This window comes from Parasteatoda tepidariorum, chromosome 1 (assembly GCF_043381705.1).
Source record: "Parasteatoda tepidariorum isolate YZ-2023 chromosome 1, CAS_Ptep_4.0, whole genome shotgun sequence".
NCBI classification, from domain to species: domain Eukaryota; kingdom Metazoa; phylum Arthropoda; class Arachnida; order Araneae; family Theridiidae; genus Parasteatoda; species Parasteatoda tepidariorum.
Window position 1 is genome coordinate 33,509,987 of NC_092204.1, and position 21,569 is coordinate 33,531,555.

The 21,569-nt window shown below is 28.0% G+C and overlaps 1 protein-coding gene across 5 annotated transcripts in view; it reads right to left on the reverse strand.

Annotated features, from left to right (window-relative positions):
* The window catches only part of LOC107442665 (uncharacterized), a 40,820-nt gene that overhangs the window by 4,185 nt on the left and 15,066 nt on the right, over positions 1-21,569 (reverse strand). For all 5 annotated transcript variants that reach the window (XM_016056289.3, XM_016056288.4, XM_071178527.1 and 2 more), the window contains 6 exons: positions 12,983-14,999; positions 10,393-10,576; positions 8,818-9,075; positions 7,909-8,058; positions 4,881-5,027; positions 3,480-3,607 (listed from right to left, as the gene is read on the reverse strand). In XM_016056289.3, coding sequence (XP_015911775.2) covers positions 3,480-3,607; positions 4,881-5,027; positions 7,909-8,058; positions 8,818-9,075; positions 10,393-10,576; positions 12,983-14,998 — 2,883 coding nt within the window. In that variant the 5' untranslated portion in view covers position 14,999. The remainder of the gene's footprint in view (positions 1-3,479; positions 3,608-4,880; positions 5,028-7,908; positions 8,059-8,817; positions 9,076-10,392; positions 10,577-12,982; positions 15,000-21,569) is intronic.

Consider the following 21,569-nt stretch of genomic DNA (forward strand, 5'->3'; position numbering starts at 1 on the left):
TTATTTTCTTTAAATAAAAAAAAAACTTTTTTTAGACATTTTCCTTATAACACAGTAATTTTTAATAGCATTTTTGTTGACTTAATTCTTTTTTCTTTGCTTTTTCTTCTAATTGAAAAACTAAGATGTTCAGCTTTAAAAATTTTTTCCAAAAATTAAGATTGATTTTTATGTTCTCTGTTTCGCTTTTCAACATTTTCAAAAAACGTTCTTGATTGGCCTTATTTTTTAGAGTTAATTTATGAATGCGTTTTTCCAGGAAATATTATTCTGAGCATTGAAATTTTAGTTTCAGTGTTGCTATGCTGCTAAAAGATTTTGCTATTGGGCCCCAAGTGTACGGCGTTCAGTTGATTTTTTTTTATACTTTTTTTTTTGTTGAATATTTGGTTTTTGATCAAATCACAATTCATTACCACATTCGACCAAATCATATTCGTTGCGGAAATAAAAACATTGAGGAAATAAAAACGAAGGAAAAATTGCTAGGATTTATGATAAAACTATACTGAAATACCGTATCAAAAAGGGATTATTTAATTGCGCGATTAACAATCACGTGTCGTAATAACATCTAGTTAAACAACAGGATCGTCAAAATCATGTGGAAAAGTATAGAAATAATTGGGAAAAAATATATTTATGCTAAACTCATCACGAATAAAGCGTGTTAAATGCATGATTTAAAATGTGTGTCGTAATAGAACAATTTGAATTTTTTATAATACATGGGAACGCATAGCAATAACTGCCGAAAAAAATTGTGGAAAAAAAGAAAGAATTGCAAAAAAAAGATAAAAAATCACTTAGATTTAAGATGAAATCGTCACAAATAAAGTGCACAAAAAGTGACTATTTAAATTTGCGATCTGAAACTCGCGTCGTAATAAAAATTCCGGGTTTTCGAAATCACGTAGAAAATCAGAAATAACTTTTAAAAAAATTATTTATATTTACGATAAAATCGGCTTAAACGTACATTTACTAAAGAATCTGTTATAATTGATTGGGTCAAAACGTGCTGACTTAAAAGTGCGATTAAAAATTGCCATTTTAAATTTTTTTTTTTTATTGTGTTTAGAAGCTCTCGCGGGCCGCACTTCAGCAGTCGAAGGGCTGCATTTGGCCCGCGGGTTGTGCACCCCTAGGTTAGATAGACTCAAAAAGTTTCATGATCCTTGTCAATGAACTTCCACATGTGCCCCCATCGCTAGGGGAATATCAAGTCGATAGTCAATTTCACGCCAGGTAGCGGCAAGCATGTCGGCAATCACAGAGGCTATTGCGGTTGTAATTCTGGTTTTTAGGTCATAAATGTTCGACACTATCCTCCTCTAAACATTGTCCTTTATAAATCCCCAAAGAAAAAAGTCCAGCGGAGTTATATAGGTGATCTGGGTGGCCAAGGAATTGGACCTCCTCGCCCAATCCATCATCCTGGAAAATGGTAATTCAAAGAACTACGAACGATGATACCCCAATGAGGTGGTGCACCATCTTGCTACAAAAAGACATGTGGCTGAAGCTCTTCTAGTTGTGGAAATACGAAGTTTTTCAATATGTCTAAGTATATGACTAAAAAAGAAAGCTACCTGGCGTGAAATTGACTATCGACTTGATATTCTCCGTGCCGTGGAAGTTCATTAACAAGGGTCATGAAACTTTTTGAGTCTATCTAACCATTTATTTTATTGATCTTGTTGTCAACCATTTGTTTTATTGATTTATTTTATCTATCTTTATTATTTTATGAGTTATTAAACATCAAAATGGGTCCGGGACTTCATAAACACCCTGTATTTTGTGAAACTACCGTTTTTTCTAAAGTTGAATTTGTGAAGGTACCGCTGAATGGTAGTAAATTTGGCCTGGACAGATCCCTGATCCTGATCCATTATCATAAAAGGAATTGGTACAAGCAGAGTTGGCATTTTGTCCTGAAGAAACTTATTTCACCCACAACTCAGGGAGAAACTGGACAAAATAGAGGAAATTAAAAATGACCAATGCAATTCTTAAACAATAAGTAAGTAATTAATAAATACATTTAATATAGAACTAAAAAGTTTTTCACAACTCCTTAAAAAAAAAACTTATTTTCCTATTTATTTTTATAGTTTTAGAGAGAATGTTAAAATCCATAAATTTTAATGCTTGAGAGTTGTTTAGAGTATTCATACTTAAGAGAGTTTGATTATACTTCTATGGTCCGAATAGCAATGGAGGTTATGTTGCAGGATTTCTATATGGCGAGTACAAAAAACTGCAGCAAATATTTACACATAAATCTTTGAACTTATTATGGTAAAAACATTCTTCTGTCCAATTCTTCTAACTCATCAAATTATCTTCGATAAAATTTTTTGATTTCTACTTTAAGCACAGTGTTAAGCTACACTGGTTTCAAGCAGCACCATTTTGATATATATCAATGTAATTACCCATTTCGAACTTTGTATTTATTTAAAAATCATAACTTAGTTAAAATCGTTTTCAGCATTAGATTTCTGAATTGGCGTGTCCGCCTCCTAAGCAGACACCTCTCATAACAAATATTTTTCTCTGTCCCAAAAATATTCTCTTTACCAAGATTTCCTAGCATTTAAATTCTGCCTACATAAAATATATCATGCCTAAATCATAATCAAAAGCTGGATCATTAAGGCACTGAAGAAAAATACATAGATTTCAAAAACAACAACTAATGAATAGTTTTAATTTCCACACTATTTAATATATCATTTTTTAAAAATGTGGAAACTAAAAAGCAAGAATTAAAAAGAAAATTAACAAGTTTAAGAAATTAAAATAAATACAGTCCTTTAATATTTCACATCAATGAAAGTAGTAAAACCTGATTTTATAATTACATAAAGAACTGTTAAAATATAATAATCAAACTTTATTTATACTACTAAATTAATAAATCATTTACTAAACATATAACTACGTATCACACATTGAGTTAATTAGAAATAGCAAACTAAATTGTAAAATCAAATACTGTGCAGTAGAAATAATTAAACCGACTATTAAATAATATGATTATTGAGTTTAAAATTCTGAATGAAACTAAAACATATTTTAATAGAGTTGATATGAAAAAATTTCTGGTACTTTATTTCATTGAATTTAAGCTGTTTTTAAAATACTTATTGTTCAACAACTGTAATGATCATTTTTAGTTTCTTCCATTTTGTCTTGTTTTTTCCAATGTCTTGGGAAGAAATAAGTTCTTTCCAGAGAAATGGCTAACCCTACTTGATGGAAAAGTTGGTCAAAAATATAAAGGTTAACATCAAACTTTATTTACTCTCAATCACAATCTCAGTGCAATTCAGGCACACTTTTATTTTGTTAAATCTTAAGAGTCTGGTAATGGGCTTAATCAAATAATTACACAATTTCATAGAAGACAATTAAATAAAATATATATTTACCTAATAATTTATTTTTAAGATAAATAAAATGATACCTACTTCAACAGGCTTTACTAAGTCTTCCTTCTTATCTTTAAGAGCAAAATCCATAGGCTTCTCATTATCACGAGGAAAAATTAATGATGAAAGCCATATTGCAGTATATTCATCACCATCCAAATCAGAACCTTAAATAATTTAAAAAAAATCAAATTAATCTAGATATCTATTTAATAAAATGCATCTTACTATATCTAAAACTTTAGTAGTTACAGTACAAGGTTAGCAGTGGTAACCTAAACCTGAAAATTTCAAAAAATCAAGGATGACCAAATAAGATGTTGGAACAGTGAAGTGGTGCTTTAGTCTTAGTAAAGTACATCATATCAGTAAAGTGTTTCTACTGCTCTAAATCATGTTCACAAAAAGTGATCAGCAGTTATGGATTAATTTCAAGGCTGTCCTAAGCAGAAAAGCATTAAGCCAGAAAGCATTACTGAATAAATCGGTTACCAATGAGTCAAGATGATTTAGTACTGGTCAGGTTGTGAGTGGAGATTTGAACTGCATAGGTAGGCTATCTATTTCTCAAAATCACACTGACTTATATTAATTTTTAATTATTAATATTTTTTTAGGTATTTAATCAGGGAACAATAAGATAAAACTTAAAAGTTAAAGACACTAAAAGTAGGGGAAAGAGAAGAAAAATTCAAAATTATTCAGATCTGTGCTAAAATAATGACATTTAGAGAATTATTAAAATTAGGGGAGACTCTCTCAAAATGAGAAAAATTATTTGACATATTTTATTGAAAATATAGATTTAAATTTCAAAAAAATAGTAACACAGAAAAAAAAAGGATTTTTATAATTAGGAATCACTTCTAAAAGATTTCAAATTCATACTAGTACATGTTAAGGACTGCTGCTATAAGGGAACCATAATTTCCATTAAATAACAGCATAGAATTATGAGACTGTTGATGCCAAACATTTAATAAAGATCATACATGTTATTCATACACAATCTAGGTGTCTATCAATTATATTAAAAATTAAAAAAAAAAAAAAAAGATTGAAAAAAAAATATATATAGATATTGATATATCAAACAGAATCAATGATAATAGGCCATAATAGTAAAAGACAAAAATTATGAAAAAGATCAATGTTAAAAATCATAAGTAAATTTTAATATTCAAATTTTAATTTAATTTTATTTGAGATTTTTAATGCAAGTTTTTTTCTTATTCTGAAAAAAATAAACACTAAAAGACAGGAAAAGAATCAATTTTGCATCACACATTTAATGAAAACAAAATTCAATTAAGAACTATAAAGTTCCTATTTTTTTAGCTTTCAGATTTTATAAAAGAAATTACTCAGGATAAATGAACTATTTTTAAGGTTCAGTGGTGAGAAGAGAAAGGACGGTATGAGATTGCAATATTTAATTACCTGCCATCTCATCGGGGTGTGGTCTTGGACCATTTGCAGGAAACACTATGCAATCTACAATGTGGTGTAAATCTTCAACGTCAATAGCATTAAATTTTCGAACGTCCCCAGGATGCATGCAAGGATTTTTAGTCACTAGTACAGTTCCTATAAATTAATATATATTTTAAAATATTAAAATCTAGGCAATTCAGCTTTCAACATCAACAAAATGTATAAAAAGATTTTTGGTCATCAGTAGAGTTGCAGCAACTTTTAAAAAGGTATTTAACATATAGACTTCAAAATTACATATATTATTAGAAAAAAAACTTAAACAAATAATGTATATACTTTGCATTTTAAAAATAATTATATCTTAAATGAACATTGTCTAACAAATGTCTCTCACAAATGAAATGTTATACATTGTGCTATTCAATTCCATAGCCTTTGAATTAAAATTTATAAATAAATGTATCACGTTATTCCATAGTTTTTCATTGAAGATCCCACACATATGAGCATTTATTTTTCATAATTTCATTAGAAAATGCATGTGATTTATTACATGATTTGCTCGAAAAAAAAACTATCAAAATATGTTTAAGATAATTTTAATTTTAAGTTCTGATAAAATGGTAGCACACATGTTTAAAGAAAAAAAACTATCTATCATATTACTTCTATAGACATAGTTTTTTAATTAGTTATTTTTATGCAAATTTATTATATTTCCCTAAATAAAAATAATTTTAAGTTTTTATTTATATCCTGTTTGCAATCACATACAAAGTTTTAATTCAAAAGCAGTCATTAAAAATATTTGTTCGAAACAAATATGGTAGGAACAGTTTTAAAGTTACTGTAAATATAAAAGCAATTATTTCTTTTTGTGGGCGTTGAACAATAAAGAAAAAATACATTTTTTAAGTTGTTTTTAAAAGGACAAAATAGAAATTTTTTCAAGGTGAAATATAATTTTAGAACAAATAAAACTGTTTAGGCAGCGAAAAAATCATTTGGAGACATTTTTTATGATTTCTAAAATAAAATTGACGTCTTTTTTTCAAAAATTCAATTTACATAGTCAATTACAAGTCATAATATGAATTTTGAAGATTTTTTTTCAACTACTAAAACTCTTCTTTGTATTGTCAGAAACAAAAGGAAACATGATACATTAATCATAACATACAATCAAAAATAAAATGTTTTGACATCTGAAAGGATAAAAATAATTGTGGCACACAATGGAATTTAAAAAAAAGAATTGCTGGTTGCTCTTTTTGTGTGCTATTGTACACAAAGAATGGTCAAGAGCTGTCACAGCTGTGATGACAGAACTTACAATATTGTGATCTATTGGGACTTGTCTGGATCTATTAAGACTTGATTGAAAAGTTCAATAAGCACTTTAAAAGGGAAAAAAACTACAATCTCTTGTACTTTAACTTTTTATGGTTTTACTATTCCCCCATTGCAGCCCCTGAGACATATTCAGGGTATCTGCTACATTTCAGATTTTCAAATTCATGCCTTTTCATGATTTTCCATGACTTATTCCAAGAACTTTTCATGACTTTACGAACTAACTATTTTCTCCGACAAAAACGCAGCAATAAATTTAAAAAAGCATTATAATAACATAAATCGAAATGATAGGTATAACCAAAACTGTTATACTCTGCATCTTCATATTTATAGATTTTAAATTTAAAAAGCAGAGTAAAGAGTTGAAACAATAAAATAGCTGAAAAAAATACAACAGCAAAAATTTATTTTTTTCTGCAGAATTAAATTCTAAAGATACTTTTCTTGTTCATCAGAAAGGAAAGAAATACTCCCGATTTTTCTGTTTTCATTTCAGAATAAAAAAATTCGCCAATTCGGTTTGCTTCAACTAGAATTTTAAATTGATAAAATTAAAAAAATAAATAATAAAAATTCTTAAATCACAGAAGCTTAAAAGATAATTCGCTCTAGAAATGATGTTTTTTTTCTTCATTTTTTTAAAGAACACCATAATTTTTAAAGAAGATGATAAAATAATTTTATATTCTAATAAAATATGACTGAGTGGGGGGGGGGATTCCATTTTAAAAATTAGATTTTTCGGAGACCAAAATCCATGACTTCCCATGAATTTTTTTAAAAAAATAGTAAAAATCATGACATTTCATGACGAATTTTGTTGAATACTGAAATTCATGACTTTCCATGATTTTTTATGACTTTCCAGGTGCAGCGGATACTCTGCATATTGAATTATTTTTTAGGTGTCACATATAAGAGGATTGTACCTTACTTTAAATTGTAATGTATTCAATTTTAATTGAGAGTAAAGCATTCAAATGTAATTTAGGCTTGCATATAAAATTGCAAGGAATTCATACAAATGCTAACCACCATACCATCATTTCCTTTTTATGGGGTAGAGAGCAGTAGTACATTCTGAGAATCAAATTTTTGAAAGCTGATTGTAATTTAATTATAAGGTAGGTGATGACATAGAAAAAAAAAAACAATTACATACAACATGTGGAATATAAAAGGGTTTGTGCATAATGTTTATTCACAATTTTGTAATTAGTACATAAAAAGTGCATTATAAAAATAAAAATTAAAACCAATTTTCCATACTTTCAATTTTTCCAAAATTAAATTAATTAATTTGTATTCATCATCAGGCAACGCAAATGAAAAAAGATGCTAGGAATCTAAACTTAATGAATGTTATTTAAATGATGAAAATTCGTAGTTATGATTAGCATATAATCTTTTTAATTCATCATAAAATCAATCTAAGCAATCATCAAAGTTCAAAGTCAAAAAAATTTTTTTCTTTAATATAATTAATCAAGGAAGATAGATTTAGAGAACTTATTTTGTTGTTAAGACAATACAGATATGTAGCGATTTTTACGAAGATGAATTTTAGACTTGATTATAAGGAAATAATAGACTCATAAAATAGACTTTATGCCAAATTACAATGAACTGTATACTGTTATGTATGTTATTCAATTAAAACTTTATGAATTCTCACCTTCCAAAATTATTGGTTTATTAGTTTTCCAATCACTGTATTGGATAAAAACTTCTCCATACTCCAACGTAAAAGTTTCATCCAAAACACCAAAAAAAGTGCGACCTTGATCAATGGGTATCTCAATACTTGCTTTAGTCTTTAGCAGTTCTGTTAAAAAGATAAATTGAGAAAATAGCTTGCCCAGATAATTTTTTTTAAAAGCAAGAATGAAATTGAAAAAAAAAAAAAAAAAAAAAAAAAAANAAAAAAAAAAAAAAAAAAAAAAAAAAAAAAAAAAAAAAAAAAAAAAAAAAATACAAAATTAAATTTGATAAGAACACAAGTTTGTTTAAATTTTAACAGAATATAAATTTTACATTAATTTCCTGTAAGATTATTAAGTTTAGCATATTTATTCTAAACCAGTGGTTTCCATCTGGCGGCTCGGGGGCCGCATTCGGCCCGCGAACTAAAATATATTAGTTGTCATTTTTTCTGCAGACAATTTTCGTAAAAAATCTGTATGGATTAAAATACTTGTTAATAAAAATCTAATTTCTTCATTTCTGTGAAATTTAACATATTAACGGTGCAAAAAAATTTATTTCTCAGGTTTTGCACCGAAGAAAATATTTATTCAAATGCAAAAATAATCGTGTATGTTGCTCTTTTTTATTTCATTTTTTTGTATTTCGTGAACATAATTTAGCTTGTGTGTATCAGAAATTTTCTCGAAAAAATTCTCCAATTTAACTTTTTGAAACCACTCATTTTGGACGAAAATATTTACACACATTTGAAATTTTTTAATTTAAAATGTAAATATCTATTCTCTGGTGGTTGCAGCAGACAAACTTCAATTTTNCAAATAACAAAAAAAGACAAGGGTTCAATTTAAAATATACTAGCATAAGCTGAGAAACTTACCAATTTGTTTCTGAAAAAGTGAATATATCATAGAACGAAACAGTGGATCTTCAGTAAAATGAATTTCAGCCAAATACATTTTGATGAAATCCAGACGAAGTAGAGAATTTCGATTTAAAAACTCACAAGCAGCATTTTCATCAAACATGCTTGTAATGTGATTTTGAATCATTTCCTTTTGCAATTCAAGAAATACTTCTTTGTGCACTCCCAACTGTTCCAAGATGGAAATAAATGGACGATTGAGACATGCAGTGCCTAAAAAGAGAAAAGTTTTGTAATAGCAAATTTTTCAAGTGGAATGAATGCATAAAATTTCTAAATTTTATGTACATTTTTTTCTTTTTGAAACTCAGTCCCCTAGTATCTTTCTTCACTATCAAAGAAATTGAAAAATGGTTCTTTTGAATTTAGCTGGAACCAAAAAAAGTGTGTGAGGATTTGGATCCTTAGCGGATGGTATTTTAAGTTCAAATATGCTTGCAGCAACAAAAGTAATACTGCACAGAAAACTTTTTAATCTATATTTTTTTAATCAATTAGATGATTTGGTTTTGTGAAAAGTAAATACATTATTTAATGCAAAAAACAATTCTAAAAACTTTTCTGCCTCATTAAAAACAATGGGCTCAGAACATTTGCATGAATTAAACATCATATTTACAGAAATGAAAGAACAGAATTGAAAGAACATTTACAGAAATGATATCCAAAGCAAATTGAATTTTACTTTCTTATTATGTAAAATTCAAGAAATTTTTCATTAATATGCTACTGCTAAAAATAAAATCAGATTCAACAGTTTCTCTGCGAAGTTACTCATGATGTCACAACAGAAAAGAACAGATTTTTATCTGTACTGAGGCAAATAAAAAAAAAAAAATTCAAATTTATTCTTTTTTTTAGTAGCTAATGGTTGAGAAAGTCCCCAATCTTTTAATTGTATCAACAAATGTAAAACAGATTTTAATTTCTAAAAAACATTTCTATACTTAATACAATTTTAAATTTGGAACAATTAGAGACAATTTATAGGACGCTAGAAATGATTAAGATTAAGTTTAACAAATAATATACATTCAAAAGTTATAACACGTTATAATAAAGAATTATGTTGTTTACTCAATAACAAACAGTTTAATTGATAAGAGGCATGCATAAAATAAACATAAAATAGTTTTAATTTGTCACTATTCATAATTAAACTTAAGACAGAACATTCAGGTAAAGTTGAGGCCATGGAAACACATAAGAGTTGGAGCACCAGGATAGAAGCCTTATATGCTGACACGTTTTGAAAAATTAAGAAAGAAAAGACTGAAATTATTTCACCAAATGTATCACAACTTAAGATTATTTATTAGTTCACTATTTTAAATCAGAGTAGTTTACAGAAATGGGAAAATAACAAAATCATAGAATTGATTATAACCATAACTATACTGTAAAAAAAAAGAAAGAATCAAAAATAAATTAACATTTATTAGTAAAAAGTTTTGTGTACAAAGAATACTTTAAATGACCAATAATGCTAAATCATAAACTAAACAAAATGTATTTTATATTTTAACTTACGTTTCTCACTAAATTTTAAAATTTCTAATGAATCATGATCAGATTCAAATTTTTTCATGCTTTTTCTAAACATAATTTTCTTTCCTTTTAGCTTGGGATCAACAACTAACATTCCTTTACAGCCAGCATAACGTATTTGCATTGCACATGGTTTAACATCTTCCAATTTGAATTCGTTGTAAATCTAAAACAATATAGTACATAATACATAATTAATTACATCTCAAAATTAATTCGCTATTTCTGAATAAGCGGCATAATAAGACATGGCCTTGGCTGGTGGAGAAGCAATGGGTATAGGTCCCTTTTAATTATTGAAGTTTTCTAAAAGTCTGCCTCAATATTTTATACAAATATATAAAATTTTCACCAATCATTATCAATTTAAATTAAAGTTAAAATCCAGATAGAGATTAATCTTTTTACCAATTCTTAGCAGATTTAATAAATTTTTTTCTTTGAGCGACTATATTTTAAATTCACCCTCCTCAAAAATTGGACACTCATGACCCTCATATAATAAAAACTTTTATAAATGTATTTAACTGCTATATTTGACTTAAGAATATGTAAGTATTTCACAAAAATTACATATTGGAATTGTATGAATTTATCAAGAAATTTCAGACATCAAAGGATAATCAATGCTTTAAAATTATTTCATTTATTTGACAGCAAATTGAAATGAACATTATTAAACATGTTTTCTCAGAACATCTATGATCAATAACCATTCGTGATATTAAAAAACCAGTATACGTTCAAACAATTTTTGATAAAGTGCTTGAAAAATTTAAGTCACATAGATTTAAGTTGTTCAACAAAGTTGGGGATTTTTTACATTAATAACATTTACATTACCTTACATTTGGTATTTTAAAATTAAAATTAAGGGTTCTTAAATAAATTTTTTTTCTCTGAAAAGCTTTTTTCTTTTAATAGCGCAATGGTTTCACTAGGCAATCAGGAACTTTTTTGAAAAATAAATGCTTTTTGGTTTTGAGATGTCATGGTAATTTTCTTTCGCACTATTTTTTTGAAAAAGAAAATACATTAATTGTTATTAGGTCTAGCATTTAGAGTGATTAATATAGTCTTCTATTACAAAACTTGATTTTCATTCGGCATAAAATATTTTTACTTTAATAGTTATACTGATGGTACTTCTCCAGCATGGCAATCAAGTGTTCAGATTAGTGTAGCATTAGCAGATTTTTTTAAAATCAGAATTACATATATATATATATAATAAAAATTGCTTTGCATTCTTTTTAAAACGCTTCTAAACTTTTTTCTAACAAAAATTTCAAAGCTGAAATAAGAAAACATCAGGCAGAACAAAAATTAAAGAAAAAAGCTCATGTTATTTGATATTAGGATTCATTTAATTTCTTAGTAAGCATCATTGTATAAAATTCAAATTCAAATTAAACTTAAACAAAAAATTTTAGATATAATTTTTAAATACATTATATTTTCAAATTTTGTTACTATTATGTTAGATGAAGATGATTTTTTGAAAATAATAATCTCCGCCTAATTGCATTGCGATTACAGAAAAATTATGATTTAAGAATATAGTGCTTTTGTTAATTCATAAATTCTGCTACAAGAACAATTATAATATTTTGAAACTTTTCAACTTTAGCTGCAAGTAATTTAAATTTAAAAATTATTTTTGGATTTTAAATACTACATCACTTATTAATTAGTTTTACACATTGCCTGTCAACATGTTACATTAAAATTAATGTGATACACCTCATTATTTCAAGCTATGATAAAATGATGACTTCAATTATGCTATTTGCCATCAGAAAGTTATGACTCTTAATTATTAAAAATTGCAGGGACACCCTTACATTTAAAACAATATGGTATCCTTGAGGTGATTTTAGTTGTAAAAAATTTTTCATGATAAATAAAACTCAAAGAAAAGTATAAATGTTAAAAAAAAATTTAAAAAAATGTACAAATATTAATTTCTCTCAATGGGTACATAAAGAAATGAGTACACACTTCTTTTAAATATATGGGACACCAAAATATGCCAAAAAAATTTTGGTAGCAGCCATAATCTGCTTCATGCCTTCCTTCCCATGTTTTCTAGCTCAGAAGTCTCTATGCCCTTGGGAAAATTTATTTCTTTTATTAAAATTTGTAACAAGCATTTAACTTTAACCGACATTGTAGCACTTCAGCTTCTGCGAGAAACTTTCCCGTTCACAGGATGATGATCACTCTTTCTTATGTACTCCGTAAATTTTTTAAACGTGTTAATTTTTGGATAAGCTTTCATTAAGTAGATTTTATCTTCATTGTCAACTGTTAGGTAAATACTTTAGTATAACTATTTCTGTTTACTTCTCCTTGTATCGCTAAGTAAAACCACTTCAGGTTACCTAAGCATCTGCAAATTTGTTTTCTTTTTTTAAAAAATGAAATGCAAAAAATATCATGTAAAAAAACTCATTCATATCATAGGCATAAAGTAAAAACATTTAATCACAGAAGATCTAGAAATCTTTTTTTAAAAAAATAAGTTTGAGGTTATTAATGGTAGAGAGCATTAAAGAATACTTAAACTTACCTCTTCAGCAAGTTCCAATGATATTCTACCAATACCATCAGAAAAAGTATAAGGCTCTCCAGGTTCAATGATTTTTTTTTCAACAGCATCATCAGGTACGACCTCCTTTAAAAACTTTTCAGGTGGTTTATCATCTGCATCAGTGTTTTCATCTTCTAGAATTAAATATTCTTTTATACCTTTCTCAATATCTTTTTCAGGATCTTTAACATTCGTCCAGTCTTGAGGAACTTGAATGTTACCCATAGATTGGGAAAACGTTTGACCCAACCGTGCCATATACTTGGGTACCTTTTTAATTTTTTCTAACTCTCCAAATTTTTTCCTTAACTTATCAGCAGTTAAATTATTCTTATCTTTAGCATAAAACCACATTCCATGAGCTTTCAATTGACTAGTTGAATTTCCTATATACTTATAATTTCTTTTTCCTATTTTGATTCCTTGAAGTAAAGGTGTCTTAAAATATTTGGAAAAAAATTCCATTAATTTCCTATCCATATCAGGAAAAAAACCTTTTCTTAAAGACCAATTTATCATATCTAAATCTACATCTCTAATTGAAAGTCGAAGAGAGTATTTTGGATCACAATCTCTTAATGCTCGGCTTTTCAAAGTTGGAACAGGGGGCATCAAGCGGAAATGTGTGGGAGTGGCTATAACACGCTTGATTAAAAGTGATTTACTCAGTTTTTTCTCTTTAACCTTTTCATCTTCAGGGAGCTCATTGGTAACTAACAATGAAGATCTTCCATGTAATCTCCGGAAAAGATCTTTCAAACAATGTAAGAATATGAAAACATTACCTTGTATAATAGCGTCATAAATAATGTACAGAGCCTCACAAAGAGCAGCTGAATCTTCCTCACTTTTTTGGTTCAAAAACGACTTGAGTTCATCAACTTCATTTCGCACAATCAACTGATCCAAAATTTCAAAGCTATATGTTAATAAACAATGTAAAGCATAGAAACAATCAAAATTATCCAAAGGAAATGAAATATTCAAATGTTGAGAAAAATTCTCCCTAACAGTTACTGGAGCAAAATATATTTGAATATTTTTGCAATGAATGAATAACTTAAACAAAAAATTATAGTCCAAAGCTTTATGTTCAAAATCAATTTTGAGTACTGTGTTCATACTAAATTCCTTTCTAATTTGCGTATTTCCTTCAAAAAAATCAACTACTCTAAACCAAGGTGTGCCAGCTCTGATGTCAGGAAACTCAATATAATCGTCTGATTCATCATTGCTTTGTTGAATCCCATACAGCAGAGGAGACTGAATCATTCGTAAGTATATAGTGAGTGTTTCACTTTTAGAAATAATCATGGAATAAAGAGCACCATAGGGAATTTCTATTTTATGAAAGCGGTGAGTAGTAGCATTTCTTTTTTTCACGTTTTTTATATTTTTGCCAACAACAAAATATAAAATTAATTTTCTGTAATCATGTAAAAACTGCAGCTTAGCTTGAGTAATTTTGTAATCAAATTTCTGCAGAGATGTTTTGCTATCAAAATGTTCAACAAATGTGTTTAGGCTCACAAAATTACCAAGAGAGAATTTAGTCAACTCAAATGTTTCCTCACTGGTATTAATTTTACAATCAGATAATAAAGATGGCAGAGGTTTCAACCACAAATCAAACTGAAAATTTTTAATAGAGCAAAAAAAATTAAGAAAGCGGTTATAATCATGATCTAAACCTTTTTCAAATTTAATTGAACAATTGACAACATACAAAAACTCAGCATAAAACAAATCATTCTTGGCTTTAGTTTCATCAAGAGCATTTTTTAAGGACAAATCAAATTCAATTCTAGGCTTGCAATCAGAAACATATAGTGGAAAACCACAATGTTTTGATAAAAATGATTTAAATTTAAATATAGATCCAAAAGGTTTGAAATCGTCTTCATGCTGCATAATTTTTAGATGGTCACATATTTCGTTTAGTTCCTCCACTCTTGGGAGCCAAACAAACTCTAAATGAAGATCTTCATTACTCATACTGAAATTAAAATGAGAAAAATTAAAACTAAAAATAAATGAAAATGTTAAAATGAAAATAAAAACAGAACAATTATTTTAATATTTCTTATAACACTTGCAACTGAAAATAAAGCAAATCATGTTTCTGGTAAGAACACTTAATGAAATAAAATACCAGAAATATGGCCAACAGTAGTTAAGACAGGGTTGCTACTCAAAATAGAAAAATAAAATTCTCCAACTTTTCCAGATATATTTTTAAAACATTCCAGTCTAACATCACAGTATGTTGTGACTGTGCCATGGTCAAAATATACAGCAATGAATAAAAATTAATATCTGTAATTTATACATTCTATTGAAAACTATAATTTTTGTTTTAAGTAACTATAAATTTTGTTGTCAGTTACAGAAAATTCTGATGAAAAATCCCTGTTTAATTTTGTATATCAGTATAATTTCATATCACTGATTAGTTTCATACATTGCACCCGCATGAGGCAAAAATGAACAAGAGGGAATTAAAAAAAAAAAAGGATATCTCAAGTTTTATGCAAATTAAAATAAAATGCTATTTCCTTACATATATTCAAAAATACTGAAGAGATGAAATTTTATCCACTGACCGCCCATTACCGCCACTGAACAGCCTACCCAATTTTGGGTTTACGTCTACTGATGTTCAACTCCATAGCCTAGTAATTTTGAACCCAATCCAGAAGACAAGGAAACTTCTGGAACAAGTATTGGGAGAAATTTGCCTTCATGAAGGACTTTTTGATGGAATTAACCCGCATTTGCGTTACACAGAGAGGCCAAGAGAACCTCCGACGGTTAGCCTGATGGCAAGGGGACTCTAACACATGATCTGTCTACCACTGAGGATATTTCAAGTCAACACTGTGGTTGGTGCAAGCCAGATGCAGAATTCGTATCGACAAGACATCACTGGGATTCCAACCCAATTCCCCTCATTGGAAGGCGAACGCTCTATCCCTGAGCCATTACAGCTCAAGCAATGAAATTTTATTTTATTTTATATCCATTGTTGAACAGCCGACACGATTTTGAGTTTACAACTACTAATGTTCAACTCCGTAGCCTTGTAATTTTCAACTAATCCAGAAGACAAGGAAACTCTTGGATCAGTACCCCCAGAGGTATTGATTTGTTATGGGAACATGGAGGAATTTGCGACTCGACAGATTTAATGTGCATCAGTCACCATTTACTACAAGGGGAGTCTTCGGCTGGCCTGGAATCGAACCCACAAACTCTTGGACATAGGCCCAGTGCCCTACCAACCAGGCTATCCTGGCCCTAAGCGATGAAATTATAAAAAATAATCTTACTTTATTAATGAATCAATAACTCATTATTATTAAGAAATATTCACTTGCTATTAATATTTATATGTAATGCCAATTAAATGAAAAATAAATCTAGTTTATCTGAGCTCAGGGATGCTACTCGCAAAATATCAAATTGTCTCACCAGAAATTGCATTTCGTCTCAGTTAAAATCTCTTTTTGGCTCAGNTTTGTCTCAGTTTGTCGCAAATGGCGCAGGCGTAGCATCCCTGTGAGCTTCTTCTAGATTTGATAGTAATAATTGCTAACATTTAATTATTAATAAATTTATTAGTATATCTGCTATAAGCAGATACTCTGCATAACAGATACTAGTTCAAAAAAAAAAAGTCTTAATAAAAATACTAAGTCCTCTCACAAAAGAAACTAATAAATATATAAGTATTCCTTGAATTCAATGATAATTAAAATCTAAATCAATTAAATAAATTATTTTTAAAATAAAATATGAGAACTGGATAGGATTTCCTTTTTAGTGGTGAATATTTTTTCCTATTTCTATTTTTTTTTTTTAAATATTGATTAAATTAAAAAAAAATCAAGCAAATATTTTAGAAAAAGCCAATAAAAAGATTTGATCCTTTATCATGAAGAAGAAATCGAAACATAAACATTACAGAGAGAAAAACAGTAAAAAATTTATTCAAATTTTTATCTTTACAAAATAAAAATGTTCAAAACAAGAGTAAGTATTCTGAAAATTTGACTAGGTAATGTATAATATTAATGTTAAAATAAATAGGAAAACCCAATAGAAAGCAAAATTATCAATGATACAAAAAGTAAGCTTTATCCTCTTCAAATCTCACCTACAAGGAGTATAATAAAGAGTAAATTAGACAAAAACAGAAAACTAGAACAGAATGTAAAAAAAAGGAACAAAAAGCACAGCTTATTTTTCTTTCTTAAAAAAAAATTAAAAATAAATTAGATATATAAACATAATTGGGAGTTAAAACAAGATGACAAAAATATACAGGGAAAAAAAGGAAAGCGCAAATTATGTAACTATCTATTATATTTAAATGTAATAAAATAAAGTGAAATAAAAACAAAATATTAAAAAAACGCATATTAACAGTTTTGGGACAGATATGAGGGGTTAATCCAGGTAGAAAAGGGGGGCCATTTTGTGGCATTCTTCACAACATTCAAATTCTAAAAAATAGCCCCATAACAAAATTCACGTTTTAAAAAACTCTCACGTTCTTAGTAACAAAATTTTTATTTGTAAAAACGGTTCATTCAAATGGCCCTTTCACGAAATTTTACTTAGTAAAAATGATCGCACAAAATATCGGAAATAGGAAATCCGCGTGAAAAAGGCCATAAAATTGGTGAAAGACAGACAAAAATAATCATCCAACAACGTGAAGTTACGCTGAAATTATCATGAATCGAACGCATCAAAGAATGATAACTCAAACGTCGTTATAACTCCCTATAAAAAATATCAGAATTTGACAAACCATGTGAAAAGGTCCGAAAAATGATAAATAACTGGAAGAAAAAAAACTATCACTAAACATCACATTAAGATTGAATAGTAACGAACAGGGCCTGATCTAGAAATGCGAAGGTCGTTACTTTAAACAAAATTTAACTGAACAAAATTTAATGAAATGTTTTTAAATTATTTATAGCATAAGTATGTTACTATATATTAGTAAATTTGAACTTATATCTATTTCATTTGTTGTTAACTCGCTTTTCTAATAAAAGTATAATAAAAAAAAACATAAAGAATGTATTTATAACATTTTGGGGGGCTATAGAAATAAGTGGGCCCTAAGCAAGGGCTGTTCAAGCTTCACGATGAATCACGCACTGATAACGAATCGAAGCGGCAGTGAGTGATAATTCGTAACTCAAATTTGCACAATGTAATAACATTGTATTAAAAATATCGAAAATTGAAAAACCACATGAAAAAAAGTCGAAAAAATAATAAATAACTACTGATAAACTATCATCAAACGACGTAAATCTATGATAGAATCGTCAAGAATTGAACGTCTCAAAAAAACCGATGGCTCAAATTCGAATGTCGCAAAAGTACGCATTAAATATATAGGAATTATTATGAAAAACCAAGTGAAGCGGCTGAAAAACGATGCAAAAAACACGAAAGCTAACAAAAAAAAGTGATTAAAAATTTTATTAAGAAATTTTCAGAAAATTTATTTCCATTTTTCACAAAAATGGGCCTTAAAAATAAAATCTAGCTTGAACCCAGGTACTATTATAATACTGGCTGCTTTATAATTTCCAGGTGGAACAGTAGCCCCCATGCTTCCCACTAAAAGGTGCCATTATGACTAAGCCCTACAACCGTGAGTGCTGAGCAATATCAGTATTTCACAATATTTATCTATATAGCTAATTTATAATAAGTTGATTGTCGTTAAGTTGTTTTAAATGATGTTATAAGTTAAAAAACAGTGTTTTCTTTACTTTACCTTAAATATTGTACTCTTCATAAACAATATAGTTTATATTGCCTTAAATTCAGTGGCGTTGCTAGAGAGGGGCATGTGCCCCAGAGCACAGCCACTAACATGCATAATTAATGTTACATAATTAAAAATGAATTCTAGAATAAAATGGATCGAAATTTATTTCCCATAACATGCATTTAACTATTCTTACATACTTTTGGATTTTGAAGCTTGTTTTTAAAAGTTATTTTAAACTGCTTATCTGTGCTCAGCGGCGTAAATAGCACCCCGACTAAGGGAGGAGTGCACAACCTACAACCCGCCCGCTCTTGATGTGCGGCCAGCGGCAGCATCTGAGCATCATAACAATAATAAAAAACTATAATTTTTCTATTTTATTTTGGAAAAAAAAAAGAAGTTTGAATTATGCTTTAAATTTTGGAAGCGCCTAGCAAAATCAATATAGTTATTCCATCGTATTTTTCGGTGGTTATCACTACGAATTTTCACATTTTTTTAAAAAAATACTTTACCAGTACTTTTAATACGACTAAATTATAATGCATGAATTTCGAATTTTAGTAATCACTTTTGAAGCTCTTTGTGTCCATTTCGTAGCTATGCGACTTTTCGATTGTGTTATATTTGTGTCAATTATATCATAAATCCAAGCTATTTTTCTATATTTTTTGGGGAGCAATACGTATTTTCACATGAGTTTCAAATTTCCCGATATTTTTAATAAATATATGCGACAATCGAAACATACATTTCAATGTGTACTTTATTTGCGCTGATTTCATCAAAAATCTATGAGATTTTTTTTATCGTTCTTTCAACAATTAGAATTACACTTTCCACGAGGTTTTGAAAACTTTGATATTTTTAAACCGGTGCTATAACGACTCGCGATTTTAAAATCAGGCATTTTAATCATCCCCTTTGAAGTAATTTTTTTTTTAAATTTCGATATTTTAACACAAATGTGAAATTTGAAAGTGGATTTTAAAACTGCTTACTGTTCTTGAACTTTGTTTCTAATTTTTCATAGCTTAAAAAATAATTTAAAAAACTATATTAAGGTTTAACATTCATAAAATTCCTCATAATTCACTAAATATAAATGTTCTTAAGTTAAAAATACACTGAACTGAATACCAACTAAATGTTGAGTCTTATTTTGAGCGATAATGCAATTGTTTTATTTTAAATCATTTCAAACCCCGTACAGTTTCTTCAATTCAAATATTTAATGTACATTTATGTTGCTCAATAAAATATTTTTACACTTTTTATTTTCATTCAAGAACATTTCCGTTCATTTATTTTAAAATGCACTTTCGTGTTAAGTAACGTGATAAAAACAATCTCTTTTTTCCAATCTTTATATTTTTTTTCGATAAAGCTAATATCTGATGAAAAGAATATTTATTTATTTCGAAAAGTATTAGTTTTGAATGAATTTTAATATTTAAAATAACGTAATTAAAAAAATTGTGTTAAATCTATGGTAGGGCGCATTTTAAAATCTTGTATGGGGGCTTATATAAGTCTATTTAAGTCACTGTTTGTGCTGCTAATTCTTCAAATAAAATGGGGGGGGGGGGAGAGAGAAAATGACTTCATTTATGAAAGGGAAAGTTCAAATTGTCCCTGATCCCTTTTTTTTAATTTTTGAATATATTTTATTCTATAAAACAACCTTTAATTAGCTAAAGGTCATTAAAATTGTTGTATTGAATTGTCATTAATTATCCTATCTATTTGCTATTTTTTTTAAAGCAAGACATATTTTGATGTTTATCTTAAAGACCGCTTTTCCCTGTTTCATTTTAAGAGCTCTCACCTTTTCAAGTACTCATCTTTCTTCTGTAGCCCCAACCCCCTTATTTTTAGCGCCTCACAAGGGATTTTTAAGTTTATTAAAAAACAATTGATTTTAGTAATTTTCTAAAAATTTATTAGATACTTTCAAATTAAAAATCTTTTTTTAGAATCATTAAAAACGTATTGTGCATTTTGATTGAAAAATTCAGTAAATAGAATTTTTTTTTATTCATTTGTCTTTTATACTTCTGTAGCCTTTTTTAAACTTCTACCCTTCACACAACTTCTTAATTTTGTGTTACATTCCTTTATTTAAAATACTGGTGCTAATTTTTTGTAACCATCAACAAAACACGTTAAGTTTAACGGGGTTCTTTGATTGGTATGTTTAGTAAAAATGGATGTTTAGACTTTTAGTTTAAGATGTTAAGTAAAAATGGAAAATTCAGATTTCTTTTGATTTTTAATATTTGCATGTTTTATAGCTTTTACTATTACTAAATATTTTATAATTCCATACATGATTTTTTTACTGGCATTTATACTAGATAGTATTTTGTATCTTAATTTGAGTTATTTTGGAAAAAATTAAAAAATTCTGAAATTGAATTTCATAAAAAGTTTTAATACTTTTGAATATAGGTCAATTTAGCTAATTTAGCGTAGGGCCCAAAAGTAACATTAACCCCAGGCATAATTATGTCTTAAACGCTCCCTAATTTTGACGAAATTTGTTCAAAAATGGTTTATTTTTTAAGTGTTTTTATTTTTTAAAAAATCTATATTGATTATTGCATATATAGCAGGCATTCCTTTAAATTTAGTAGCTTTATCGAGATAAGAAAAATAGTTTACTTACCTTGTTTTACTTTATATTTGACATTCTTAGTATATCTAAAATCTAAATCGTTCAGAACCAATTTACAATGCAAACATTTAATAAATTTCTCTATA